This window comes from Alligator mississippiensis, chromosome 12, assembly GCF_030867095.1.
Source record: "Alligator mississippiensis isolate rAllMis1 chromosome 12, rAllMis1, whole genome shotgun sequence".
Taxonomy (NCBI): Eukaryota; Metazoa; Chordata; order Crocodylia; family Alligatoridae; genus Alligator; species Alligator mississippiensis.
The window spans coordinates 2,608,102-2,621,406 of NC_081835.1; the positions used below are offsets into that span (position 1 = coordinate 2,608,102).

At 43.2% G+C, this 13,305-nt stretch overlaps 1 protein-coding gene across 4 annotated transcripts in view; it reads left to right on the forward strand.

Annotated features, from left to right (window-relative positions):
- Nucleotides 1-13,305, forward strand: part of PTPRG (protein tyrosine phosphatase receptor type G) — a 450,708-nt gene that overhangs the window by 341,187 nt on the left and 96,216 nt on the right. For all 4 annotated transcript variants that reach the window (XM_059715744.1, XM_059715745.1, XM_059715747.1 and 1 more), the window contains exons 7-8: nt 2,505-2,662; nt 8,795-8,987. In XM_059715744.1, coding sequence (XP_059571727.1) covers nt 2,505-2,662; nt 8,795-8,987 — 351 coding nt within the window. The remainder of the gene's footprint in view (nt 1-2,504; nt 2,663-8,794; nt 8,988-13,305) is intronic.

The following is a 13,305-nucleotide window of genomic DNA, read 5'->3' on the forward strand; positions in this document are numbered from 1 at the left end:
GCAGCTCAGCCCCCTTTTCCTGCAGGGGAAATCATTTGTATGCCCAGGCCATCAGCCTTCTCTGGCCTGCACCTGCTTTTAAAATACTTCCCTTTTGCAATTGGAAAAGGGCACAGTGTTACCTCCATATTTTCAGTGCACCTTCAGAAATGGCAGAGAGATGGAGAGCTGCAAATAGGGATGGGCACTTCTCTCTGATCCAGAGCAACTCTGGATGTGACCGCTCTGAATGTCGGTGTGCATCACTGTGCATATCTCAACAAGAGTTACTGTATAGGCTAAGCATCTTTGTCCTAGAGACCTCAATATAAATATCCTGTTCTTGCAATGTAATTAATGGATTCAGATTGAGAAATGTTTATAATTGCAGGTTCTAAAACCCACTATTGTGCATCTGGACACAAATGATGCAAGTGAATGGATTTCTTAAAAAAACAGTAGGCTCTTAAAACAAAAAAATGCAATTAATCTTCGGATTATCTTCTATATTAATGATCATATTATAATCCAATTATGTGTATTTTAATTTTAATCTTTGGAATTTATTAATGGAAAGTTACAAAACTGCTTGTAGCAATGAAAATTTGGACAGCATACATCATGCCTTTCTGTAACTGTGTATTAGCAAAGCTACTTTTTTTCCCCAGGAAATGTTCTCTTTTCCAGTTGACTGTGACTTTCCAAATGCTTAAAAAAATCTGCCTAATTGATAACCAAAATTTAATCATAGTAGGATACTTTCAGTTTGCATTCCAATAAGGTATTTCTTTGTCTAAATAAGCTTCCCTTGGTTGATTATTCATATTGTAGTTCAAAATGTTTAAAAATGAAAGACAGAGTTGGATGAAATGTAGACTACTTAATACAGTGTGTATTTAATATAAAAGTCATGCATTATTCATTTTTGCAATTTGAATAACTTTGAATTTAGCATCCCTGTTCTTCATCTTTTCCTTTGATGAACAATTAATTATTAAAATATAATATTGTCAGCATATGGCACAGAAATCCTTGAAAGTAGAATATGAGCTTCATTCTTCTGTCATCATTTGATAAAGGGATGTGCCATACTTGTATGTTGTTTTATGTAATGCATTTGTCCAGCATTTTAATGTTTCTCATGGATTCAAGTAAAAGGCTACAGGAGTGAAACATTCATATTGTTAATTGCAACTCATTTTTTTTAAATCCCAGTGTGGGTGAATATTAGTGGCTAGATATTTAAAACATGCATACATGTTCCATCCAACTTCCATGTACAGATTCTAGCTGTGAAGGCAGATTAGGTATTTATATGTTCAAATGAGAACATTTGAACATATGTAAGATTCATAACTGTTGAGTTGCATGCACAAATATTTATGCAAGCAATTTAATGAACACAATAAGCACAGTTAGGCATGCTTTTTGAAAACTGCCTTTTTTTTTGAAGATTTCTTGTTGCTTTAAATATATATACGAGCTGTATTTTAAAATCAGATGCTCAAAATGAACCTGCATGTTGCATGACCAGATTTTCATATGAAAAAAAAATGAGCAAGTGGAAATTGAATTAGAGCTTAAATTGCATTGAAATTTGGCTGTGGTAAAAAAGAGGCACCACAGTGGTTATAAGTGTCTGATTAGGGCTTCTTTGAAATTTTGGCCAATAATGTATGCTTAACTAGAGCGTAAGCTTAATGACCACATTTTTGTTATTCTAAAGGGATGACACTTGCATGGGTTAAAAGGCCAAAAACATGGTTTGCTTTTTGTCTTATCTGTTTGCTCTGGGAGGGGAAACCATCTGGGAAGGGAAAGCTGACAGTTCTTTTAACATGCATATTTTGACATTAATAGATTTATTAATATTTTGGAGCTCTGAAGGTTTCGGAGACATTGCACACCTGTTGTGGTTATGCAGCAGAATCTGAGATGCCTAAAATAATCGCATATTTGCCTTTTCCATTAGCAGCGCAGGAAAAAAGCGTGGTTACGGGAAAGCTGCACGTGGATACCGATATAGTACCTTTTGTGGGGTTTAGTAAAACTGAATACTGCAGTCTTAGGTCTTGCTTCTTGGGGTTCTCACTTCTCCTAAAATCTCTATGTAAACCCACCCCAATGTCCTTTGGCTCCTTAGGGTGGACTAGGCTTTGAGAAACTTCACCATTAGGTATGGGGGAATCCGCTTGCCCGTCAGATCTGCTGAGATTGGACAAGAAACAAGGCAGGCCAGCCCTCATATGAACTCTATATATATTTCTGGAGGAGGGAGGAAGAAAGATGCTTCCCTTGTATGGTATAAGTTTCATGGTCAAGATAGCTTCCAGGCATAAAGCAGTATTGAGCCCCTTCCTGGCACCATGTCGTAGGCAGTGCAGATCATCCAAACTGCAGAGATTACATGCTAAGGAAGGGTAGGGCTGTGGCCATGATTGTGTGGAAAGTCCTCTGTCCATGTCCTAACAGTTTTAAAGTCATGTAAAAATAAGTCCATTTTTCTTTGTCAATTTTTCCAACAGAGAAGGAGACCTTTCTGGATCCCTTTGTGCTGAGAGACCTGCTGCCAGCATCGCTGGGGAGTTACTACCGCTATACAGGCTCTCTGACAACTCCTCCGTGTAGTCAGATTGTGGAGTGGATAGTTTTTCGCAGACCTGTTCCTATTTCTTACCATCAGGTAGGTGTATGCTGCCGTACAGGCTCTTGCTTGATTTGCCCTCAGGGCACTGTTCTGAAAACCTGACATTGTCGTTTGGAGAACAAAAGCCAAAGAGTTCTGTTGACTGAAAGAGAAATACTGGTGATTTTATCTATCTATCTATCTATCTATCTATCTATCTATCTATCTATCTATCTATCTATCTAGATATAGCTAGATATAGATATCTATCTAGATAGATATCTATATTTAGATATCTATAGATATATCTATATAGATATAAATATAGATTTTTTTTTCAATATTGTTTCTGAACAGGAGCCATCAGCCTTAGGAAACAATGCAACGGAAACCCAATTTCCTTCCAATGATTTAGTCTGTATTGTTTGGGTAAGATAAAAATAAGCCATGGTGTAAATATCTGCAGAGAATCCTTCTTTTACTCTTTCAAATTGAAGCTTTTTTTGGGAAGGAAATGAGTAACCTCAGTTTGAGCTAAGTACACTAGGAAAGAAGCGGTTCCTTTCATTTCGCCATCTTTAACTTTTTTAAACAGGGTGAAGCTGCCATTATGTGCTTACAGCACTGATATACAAATCTTTAAAATTAGCACATCACAGCTTTTACTGTAGATCGAGGCAGTGCCTGGAATTTGTATTGAGAATAAAAAAAAAAAGGATCCATCTAGTCCAGTGTTTAACAATTAAATACATGTTGATGTTTTAAAACCATTGTTTTACAGATAGATTTTCTGTTGAAATCAATCTTTCCTTTTATTTGCTGGTGTTTTACTTTAGCTGTTGAAAAGAGACTTTTGCAATAAGCTGTTCCTGAATGACTGAAGCCTCTCAATATTTCTGTCGGCAGTATTAGATGCAGTGAAACGCCATCAAGTAATTAGCGGTTTCTTCTTAATTACAGTAGCGTGTAGTTAGCCAAGCGTCATAGCCGCGGAGTACCAGTCATCGTTCACCCAGTAAAAAGACTGCCCTGTACCAAAGAGCTTACCTCTAAGACAGTGGTTCCCAACCTCGTTAGACTTGAGGCCCCTCTCCTTTTACCTCGAGCACCTCTCAGAAAATGCCAGCTCTCCGCTGTCATTCATCTTTCAAGTGCAGCAAGATCATAGAGGAAAGAAGGAGGAGAGCCCACGGCAGGCCAGAATGGTTGCGACGCTCTGATGTCCTATTTGAAATCTCCAGATTGATCTCGTGAATCACATTTGCACTCTTAACCGTGCTAACCTTGAGGATCTCAAGGCAGCGCGGGGTGTTGCAGCCCCTGGTTGAGAATCGCTGCCTTGGGGATATGATGAGGTGCAGCAAATGGATGAATAGTTCAGGAGGGCAGCGAAGCAGAAGTGAGGAGGAGGAGGAGGAGGAGAGGTGACTTGCTTCTAATTCCTCAAGAGCTCTCATTAGTTCTTCTCGGTGCATGGTTTTGAACAGATGGTTTGTAGAAAGCAAGAGATGGCAGGTCTCTTGGATGCAACAGGCTTACCAGCCTAGGAAGGTGTTGGTTGTGTGAATGAACCGCATGAATAAATCATGTCTCCTTTCTTTTGGGAGTTGCTTCAAAGTGCACGTGAACCGCAAGAGGCTTTTAACCTCCTTGGAGTTTGTGATACCTGTGGAGTGACGGGGGGTGGACTAGATCAGTGCTTCTCAAAGTGGTGGTCCGGTCCGCGAGCCACCGGTCGCCGGTCCGCAGCGAGTTGCCAGGAAAGAAAGAAATATATTTGCAGAAGCATAGCATTGACATGTCGTAGCGCCGCGGTTCGTACGTTCCAGCGCTCCAGGTGACGTCACGTCGTGCGAGGTGAGGAAAGAGAAAGAAACAGCCGGTCGCACATCTGTGTAGCGCTGTTACACACAGTTGCTGCCACCGGCTGAACCGGGCACCGGTCCCTGGCCCGCTGGAAAAGAAATTGCCGGTCCGCCACATCAGATAGTTTGAGAAGCACTGGACTAGATGACCCCCGTCCAACCCTAATTTTCTATGACAGGCAGGTCAGCAGCCAGTTCCTTTTCTAAACAGCCCAGGGCTCTGGTCCTTATTCACTCTTGTTCTGCTCTGACCAGGGGTGTGACTTTCTACCATTGTAGTTAAAACGGTGCAGACAGGTATCATTATAGCTGCCTTATCCCAGGCTATCTCAACTCTTCCCAGAGACGAATAGTTGTACCAGCGAAAGCACCTGTAGAGCAGCATACTGTGGGATTTTGCTGCTTCACCTATACAAAGACACAGCAGTATGGCTTCTGTGTTTGTAGACAGGCTTACAATAATACAATACCAGGAAACATAGAATAATAGGATTATTTCCCCCAGCAGCTCAAGGTAGACATATACTTAGAGATGTAGGTGCCATCACAGCCAATACTGTAATTATGATGTGTTCCTTTTACTGAAGCAGTATAGCAGAATCCATTTCCATAGTTTAACTTCCTTTATCGCAAGCTGTATGAAACAGCCCGTGCCCCCACAAGGGGAAAGTGATATTATTTAAGCCTTGTAGCAACTCCAATTAAATCCTTCCTGTTGTGCAATGGATCTGGCTGTAAAAATGACAGCACAAAAAGTGGTCCATTTGTGGAGGCTTCTGCATTTTTGCCTTTAATGCTCCATCATTGTCATCTCACCCAATAATTAGCCAACAAAACAGGACACGCCGTGTCACCCCGCAGAATCATTGTGAGGCTAAGTGCGTTCAGTGACCCAAAGCATGACATTATCTCTCATAATGCATACCTCGGAGTATCTTATTGTAATTATAATGGATTCAGCTTTTTAATTGCCATTTAGATATCCACCCCTCAGAAAACTGTGCTCATCCGGGTTTTAATAGTTTATAATTACATGACTTCGGGTTTTAAAACAGGTTTCCCCTTACTTACCAACAGTGGTGTCCTGTTGGTTCTTTATTCCTTCTTCTGAACAAGATCTCTCACTCTGTTTGAATGGCACGAACACAGCTTCTTCTTTTGCTACCAGCAATCTGAGATCAATTAATATCTAATTTGTGGTAGATAATATTTTTAAAATAAAAGTGAAGTTGAAACGATTTATGCATTCTTCAGCATGCAAAAAAAAGAAAAAAGAGAAGTTGAAATTGTCATTGCAGGAGCAGCAGTTAAAAACGCAGCTACACCTCCTCAAGGCAGCCTGGGAGAAGAAAATATTTTAAAAGCTCTCAAGTTTAAAAAATCAATTTGCCATCAAGGAAATATAAGCTTAAAGGCTTAATTTAGAGTGAGCAGTTGGTACCTAAGTCCCTGCTCTCGAGTGGAGTTACACAACTGCTTAGCTTCCAGCGCTACTCATAGCTGCATTGACTTCAACAGGAAATCTCCTGGCGCAGCGGTTCCCAATCTGCGGTCCCCGTACCACCAGCATTACGCAGACAGCCTGGCAGTGGTACACGTTAACGCATTTATTATAATTACTCTCTATGACAAAAACATGCTGGTGGTACTTAAGGTTATATCATTTTCAACTGGTGGTGCACAATCCGAGTTTGGGAACCGCTGGTGCATAGATTTGGTAAGGTGCGTCAGTCCCTGCAGATCTCGGGCCTGAGATGGATTAGCCAAACCAAACGTTTCTCCCTGCCTCCCTCCATAAGAAAACTGAGGTGTCCTATTTAGTTTGTCCCTTTTGGGGAAGGTAGCAAGAAGGCTACTTCTAACTCATCCCTACCTAATGCTTCTCTAGCCTCTCGCAGCTCCAGGAAGGATGCTGCACCTTTCTTGGGCAGTTCGTTCCACTGCCGCCCTGATGCAGCAAGGAGCTTCTTCCTGAGGTCTAACCTGTAATGCATCTAATTTTTCCTGCCTACATAGGTCCCATGCCCTGTATGGAGAGCACTGCAGCATCCTCCCCTTGCCTGACTTGAGCAGGGGGCTGTCCTGTTTCCTCCTCACCGTTGGTGCTTGAATATGTTAATAATATACCTGTCCCTTAAAGCAGTGGGGGGGGAAAAAACAAGCCGAATTGTTGACCCAGGCAGGGAACACATTGGGAGAGCTTTCAAAATTGTGCATGAAAAATGAGAGAGCTGCCTGTCCCCTGTTCCCGCCAGGACCTGAGAAACCTTCCCGGGGAACCTTTCACCAGACATGAGGCATTTCCACAAGCCGTTGTGATCTCTGGGATTCAGCATTTTAACAAAAGAGCAAAGTATTCCTGAGCAGCTCGGTGGTGTGCATTGGACTAATTGGACGTCTCCTGCGTTCCCACAAAGGAATGGATCCGTCTGAGCTGTGCTATCCTACCGTTCAGTGCGGATGCACGTTCCCATTGATCACGCAACCTCACTTTGCATAAGTCTCCCCAGCTATAAAGCCAGGCTAGGAATTCAGAGAGTTGGGAAACCGTTTGCAAGAAGAGTTGAGATCTGATAGCCTTTGTACGAAGGGCTGCCTACGTGTTAATTGTTTAGTCTGCTCCTGGGTGCAGAGTTCTTCACTTTCTTAATCCAAAATTGCCAGACTCAGGATTTAACAAATCCCTGCCACACGGTCGCTGGTCAGCGTTGGGCTGCTCCCCATGCTGTCATTCTAATGGTCGTCTCACATTAGCAGGCCCAGCACACCGCTGCACTCCAGCGGCACTCACTATTGAAATGAAATGTGTAAAATTGACTCTGTCCGGCCCCGAGGGTCAGGAGAAGTTTTACAGATTTCCGTTTAATAGCGAGTATTGTCAGAGCACAGCAGAACAAGCACGCTGGACAGCAGCAGAAGAATGGGGGTTTCAATTTTACTGATCTGGAGGGAAATGAAATGATTTTAGTTGGGTGCCCCTGATTCAGCATGGAGCCCTTAACGGGTCTGCCGAGCTTTGCCTTTGATTTCTTTTTTTTTTTCTTCTTCTTCTTTTTTAATCCCAGCTATCAACTGGAGCTATGATGTGGTTGACAATATTTTTTTTTCAGGTCATTAGTTTTGAAACTGTCACATCCTTCTCTGTAGCTCTTAGGGCAAATGCACTTAATGAAAAGAAGAAGTCTCTAGCTTTCAAATCGTGGTCTGTCATTAAGCTATAAGAGCAATTCAAGTTCTCTCTAAATCTTGGGGCCACATCCTGCTCCCGCAGAAATCAATACTATTGACTTCAATGGGAACAGGATTGGCTCTTTTGTATTGCTCTGTGTAGCTCAGCCTTTCTTACAATGATCTGCCTAATTCTAGTTCTGCAACTGGAAGATAACAAGCTATTAGTAAATTCTGCGCTGACCCCAGCAACCTGCAGAACAACCAAGTTAACTGAAAATCTTTTCCATTTAATGTGCCAGTAGTTTTTCTCTAAGAAATTTTGAGACATTATGTGTCTTTTTTTTTTGCCTTAACAGAAAATATATAAGAGACATAACAGCAGTTTTAGCTTATAGGTTAAGGCATTACTTTTAAAAATAGCCCAAATCTGAATGCAGCAGCTACGTCCTCTCCTGGAGAGAATATAAAAAAAAATGTACCTAGCATGATGATGACACATGAGATTAATACAAGGAATATGGCTTAGGTTTTCTCACTTTGTCATGAAGTCGAGGGGAGAGACAGCATGTTCCCGTGCCCAGGAAAATGTGCCAGGACTCGGGGCACCTGGGCTCTATTCTTGGCTCTGCTCCTGCCTGGCTGCTTGATTTTGGGCAAGGCGTTTGATGCTTATGTTTCCCCACTTGTAAAAAAAACCCAAAAAAGGTGAGGGGAGGATGATACTGGCCTTGAGATCCGTCTACAAAACAACTCCGAATAAAGGGCTGCTTTCGAAAGACAGCGCAAACGCGGATTGCTTCTTGGGGGAATATTAAAAAGCAGAACGATTGAAGCAAAAATGTGGGGGCGGGGTATCCATTTGCACACATCATATTCTTTGAGACAAGAAAGCTAAGAACAAATGTTTTCATGCCCGTTTCAGACTCATAAGGGTTTCTTAAGTGTTTTCTCTATTGCTTGGCAGGATAGACAGCGTGGCTAGATAAGGCTGTTGGCAGTCATTTCAGTGGGCAGCCTGGTTTCCTGTTTGATTTATCAGCCTTGGCATCAACGCTTCCTGCCATTTTACATTCTTATCAGACACCCGGATTTCACCACATTGTTTTTCTAATTAATGTTCTTTTTTCTTCCCTGCCACGATCGCTGCGTTCAGCTGGAGGCGTTTTATTCCATATTTACCACGGAGCAGCAAGACCACGTCAAATCCGTGGAGTATTTGAGGAATAACTTCCGGCCGCAACAAAGTCTGAACGGCAGGGTGGTGTCTAAGTCTGCTGTGAAAGATGCTTGGAGCCAAGACATGACAGACATCTTAGAAAACCCACTCGGCACGGAGGCTTCTAAAGGTAGATTAGGATTATAAACTGAATTTGCCAAAGGAGAAGGTTTTTTTTGTGTCTATTTACCAAGACCTTTCAATTCAGCATTAGTAGAAATATGAGGGATACACTAAAGAAAAACACTAAGATTGGCTGGTGGGTTGTGTCTGCTTGGGCTTTGTCTTTGCGTTGCCGTACATTTATGAGTCCTTGAATTAGACTTTTGCACACAATGCACGGCTGGACCCTGGAACTCCTTGCCACAAGATACCAGGGGAGCAGGAGTTGAGCAGGATTAGAGGGAGGATTGAGAGTCCCTATACAGATGGGCACCCAAAATCTTGCTAAGAACTTTTTTCCAACTACTCGGTCTAATAAAAGAGATCACATCTACACAAAGAACCGTGTCTTCCTGCGTCCTTGGGCCAACACGGCTACACCCAACAGCCCAGTATACAGATGACAAGAATATCTGGATTTGTCACAGCAAGCACTCATTTGCTTCAGAACATGAAGTAACTCAGTAACGGAGGCTGGAAGAGACTGTCCTTGTGGACAGGTTGTTCTCAGCTTCCTTGCTGGCATGCGCCGTGTGCCTTCTTGCACAAAGTAGTTTCTGGGGCTTTCTTCCAACAGAGACTTAGACACAGAGCTCGAGGGTCCTTTGGGAAAAGAGACGGTAATAACCACACCGTCACAGCCAGTCCGGGGGGTATTCCAGGCTGTAAGGAGTGCGTCAGAAATCCTGAAAGAGACCTGGAGGTAAAAACAAGAGCAGGAATAGATCTAGGTGTTTGTTTTTTATTATTTTAGTGGATCGGTTGATTTGAAGATCTTGTAGGAGGCCTGATCTATGTTTATTAATCTTTAGCTTCAAGGAGCAATCGCCACTTAAATGATCCTGCTCAGAAGTACAAGAAGGGGTCTATTTATTGGAAAGAAACAATTAAGTGGATTAACTCTGAGGCTGGCACTTTCACCTGGGTGAGCACAGACAGCATAGCTCGTGAAGGTCGCAAATCATCAAAACAACTGAGCTCTGCAGCCCCAGCCTCCCGGGAGGGCTCTGAGCAGGCAGGACTCTGCGGGCGGTATTATTCTCTGTGAGCGTGCACACACACTTTACACACACACACACACACACACACACACACACTTTATACACACGCATACATACACATTGCTTTATATATACACACACTTTTATATATAGAGCTATAGATATACACACACCCCATCTTATACACACACACATATGTAGAGTTAAATGTATAATTGTAGCTATAACTATATATATACATGCCCACACACACACACACACTTTATATATATATATACACACACACACATATATATGCACACACACACGCACCCACCTAATGCCCACACACACATGTACAGTTAAGTGTATATATGTACATATAAGTATATACTCACATGCACACATACACACACACACGTGTGAACCTGAAAGGCAGCTCTGAGATGAGGCATTTAAGTCAGAGGTGAGGAGATCGCATTAATCAGAAAACTCGATGCTACAATATGATGTTCTGGTTTGAAAAAATGTGCAGTCGGTCCTTTATCAGCATCCTGTGTCAATATTTATTTCTTCAGCTATGCCCTGGGTGTGTTTTATTTAGCAACGTACTTAGTCAGAAGTCAAGTAGACGGCAGGGTGCATTTGCACCTTCTAGACTAACCAAAGTAAAGATGTTATATATCTATAAAAGTATATAAAACACACACACACACACACACACACACACACACATATCATATCTATATCTATATAGCTATATATAGATATATATATATGCTTTCGTGAGCTGAGACTTGCTTCATGAGAGGCTGTGAAAGGACTTGCAGGAAGCAGAGCTGTATTTGCCCAGGGCAGTAACGAATGGTAGCAGTTGACTTTCTATTAACGTGACTAAACGCACTGGTTTTAATTGGAGCACAGTTGGGATATCTCTGTAGCACGTGATGGAGTATTCCAGAAGGATTACTGCTTTGGCCAAATGTCTGAATATTCCCCGTCTCAGCGGATGAGTTGAAGATGATAAAGAAGTGTTTTATGGGATCTCCCCCGCACACACTGCTTAGGAATAGCCAAAGCCCATGTTGCAGCGGCACGTTACCAATGCTAAGATCTCAAGCTAACGGACTAGTCTTGATGTGCGAAGCCTTGACACTGATGGAGCACCTGCTCCATGTCCGGGGAGTGCCAGGAAGGATGTCCTCCGACATCACTGAGCCTTAAATCCAACCCCAGGGCCCCGGGTCAACAAGGCACTTAAACCTATGCCTAATTTTAAAAATGTGCCTAGTCCTTAAAAATGCTGCAAGTCAACCTTGTGCTCACACCTCTCACCAAATGGGACTCAGTCCCTATGGCTGAGCCCTGGTTTCCTGAGAAAACTTTACCGTGGGTGTTTTTATAACAGCTCAGGCCCAAGCAATGCCGCCCTGCGGCTGTCGAACCATCGGGGCAGGCTCGGGGTATTCCCAGCTCCAAGGAGGTTGGTCCTTGCGTCCCCTTCTCCTCCCCTCCCGACTGCTGTGACAGCGCTGCTTCTTCTGGCTTATAATGGGTAGAAAAACAGCCATTGGATGTTTTTTTTCCTCCCTAAGCCTTTGCTTTTGGAGGCTGATTGCTGGGCCAGAGTCTATTTGTAGTGACTCTGTCAATGCATTGCAGCTTTTCAGGCAGTGCGCGCCAGGGGACACTGGGCATAGGTGCTCTTTCATGAACTTAAAAATAAATAGGCGGCTGCAGTGTTACTAACATAAAACAGAGTGTAGCACAGCCCTCCAGAGGTGATAGGGCTGAGTTATATCTGCTCCAGAGATGCAGCAGCTCGAATGTTTCTGGCCTCTTCCTTGACAAAGGTGAGCAGGGAGCGAAATGCCTGGACCAGCGCACATTCAGCGCTGCTGACATAGAAATAAAATGGCTCGGAGTCACAATAGCCGAGTGCAAGCGAAACCTACTGTTTATTCAGCGAGTAAATACAGGACATCTTTGTATGGTGTCATTCATGCAAAAGTAGCGTAGAACTGAATGCTTCGCTGCCAGATAGGATCCGGCATGCAAATACAGGAAGAAAACCCATTGCATTGCAGGTGGGTTCTTGCAGGGGGCTCAGCGCTGCCGGATCTGGGGGCCTGCCAGCATTTTATTAAGCGGTATAGCCCAGCGCTATTCTCTGACCCTCTTCCAGGATAATGCACGCAGAGGAATGGCTTCTTTGGGCATGGTGGTTTGCTTTGGTTTGAGTTGGAGTGCTGCTTGGGTCATTTGGTTATTTTTTTAAATATCCCTGCTGCTAGGCACTGGCCAGGGAAGGCAAAACCAGAAGGTCTGAATCAATGGGGCAGTGCAGTGCCACGCGGAGGGAGGCTGTGCCCTCACCATGCACGGCTGGTGCACAAGCCAGAAGCAGGCGAACACCAGTCTTGCGGTGCACCCGCTTTCCAGTGACGTCTGCTGGGAATGTGATGTCCGGATGGTGTAGCGCAGTGAGGATGTGTCTAAGTGCGGCAGCACTGCCTCCTTTCATGTAGACACAAGTCTGGTACTTGCAGCGAGGCTTTAGGTCGTGCTAAGTCCTTATAGAAGTTCACATTAAAACCCTGGCATCCTATGAAGCCAGGGGCTGTCACTGAAATGCCAACCTCTATTAAGAATTAACACAGGTTCTTCTCCGAGATGAACATAGCCTTCTCCTTAATGCTTCCCATAAAAGAGATCTGTGGTAACCTTGGGAAGGGTTCAGAAATGCTTCTTTTTTTGGTGGCTGACATTGTGCGATGTTGTGGGGTTGCCAGCTGAAAATGTTGATTTGTGCAATGCTATGAATCTGGGAAGCAGCATACAGAAATTTTGCAAGGCCTTTTTTTTCTGTAGGAAAAGGTGTCTGGAGACAGATTGAGGTACAGAATTAGCATCACACACTTGAGAGAAGCTCAGATCCACGCCGAAAAAAATGTGCTTGTGTGTTTACGGCCAAATGAACTGTTCTGAATAAGGCTTGCGTGGATCAAGCACCCTGCTTTTTAGATACCAAGGCTATCTCAGATAAGCAAGAGGTAACTAGGTGGCACAACCAGCAAGTTATGAAGAAAGTCTATGTGTTTATGACTTGCCCCTCCCTCTGGCTTCTGCAGAAAAGCCAGCAGCAGCAGCAGTGGTGATGTTTAATAAAGAAGCAGTTTTGGGTTTGGTGAATTATAAAGTCAACGAAAAATGGATTTTTCAAGGCAACCAAAATCATGATGAATGAGGTTCAAAACTGGTGAATAGTCTTAACCGAGAAGGAAGATACAGAAATGTTGAAATGTT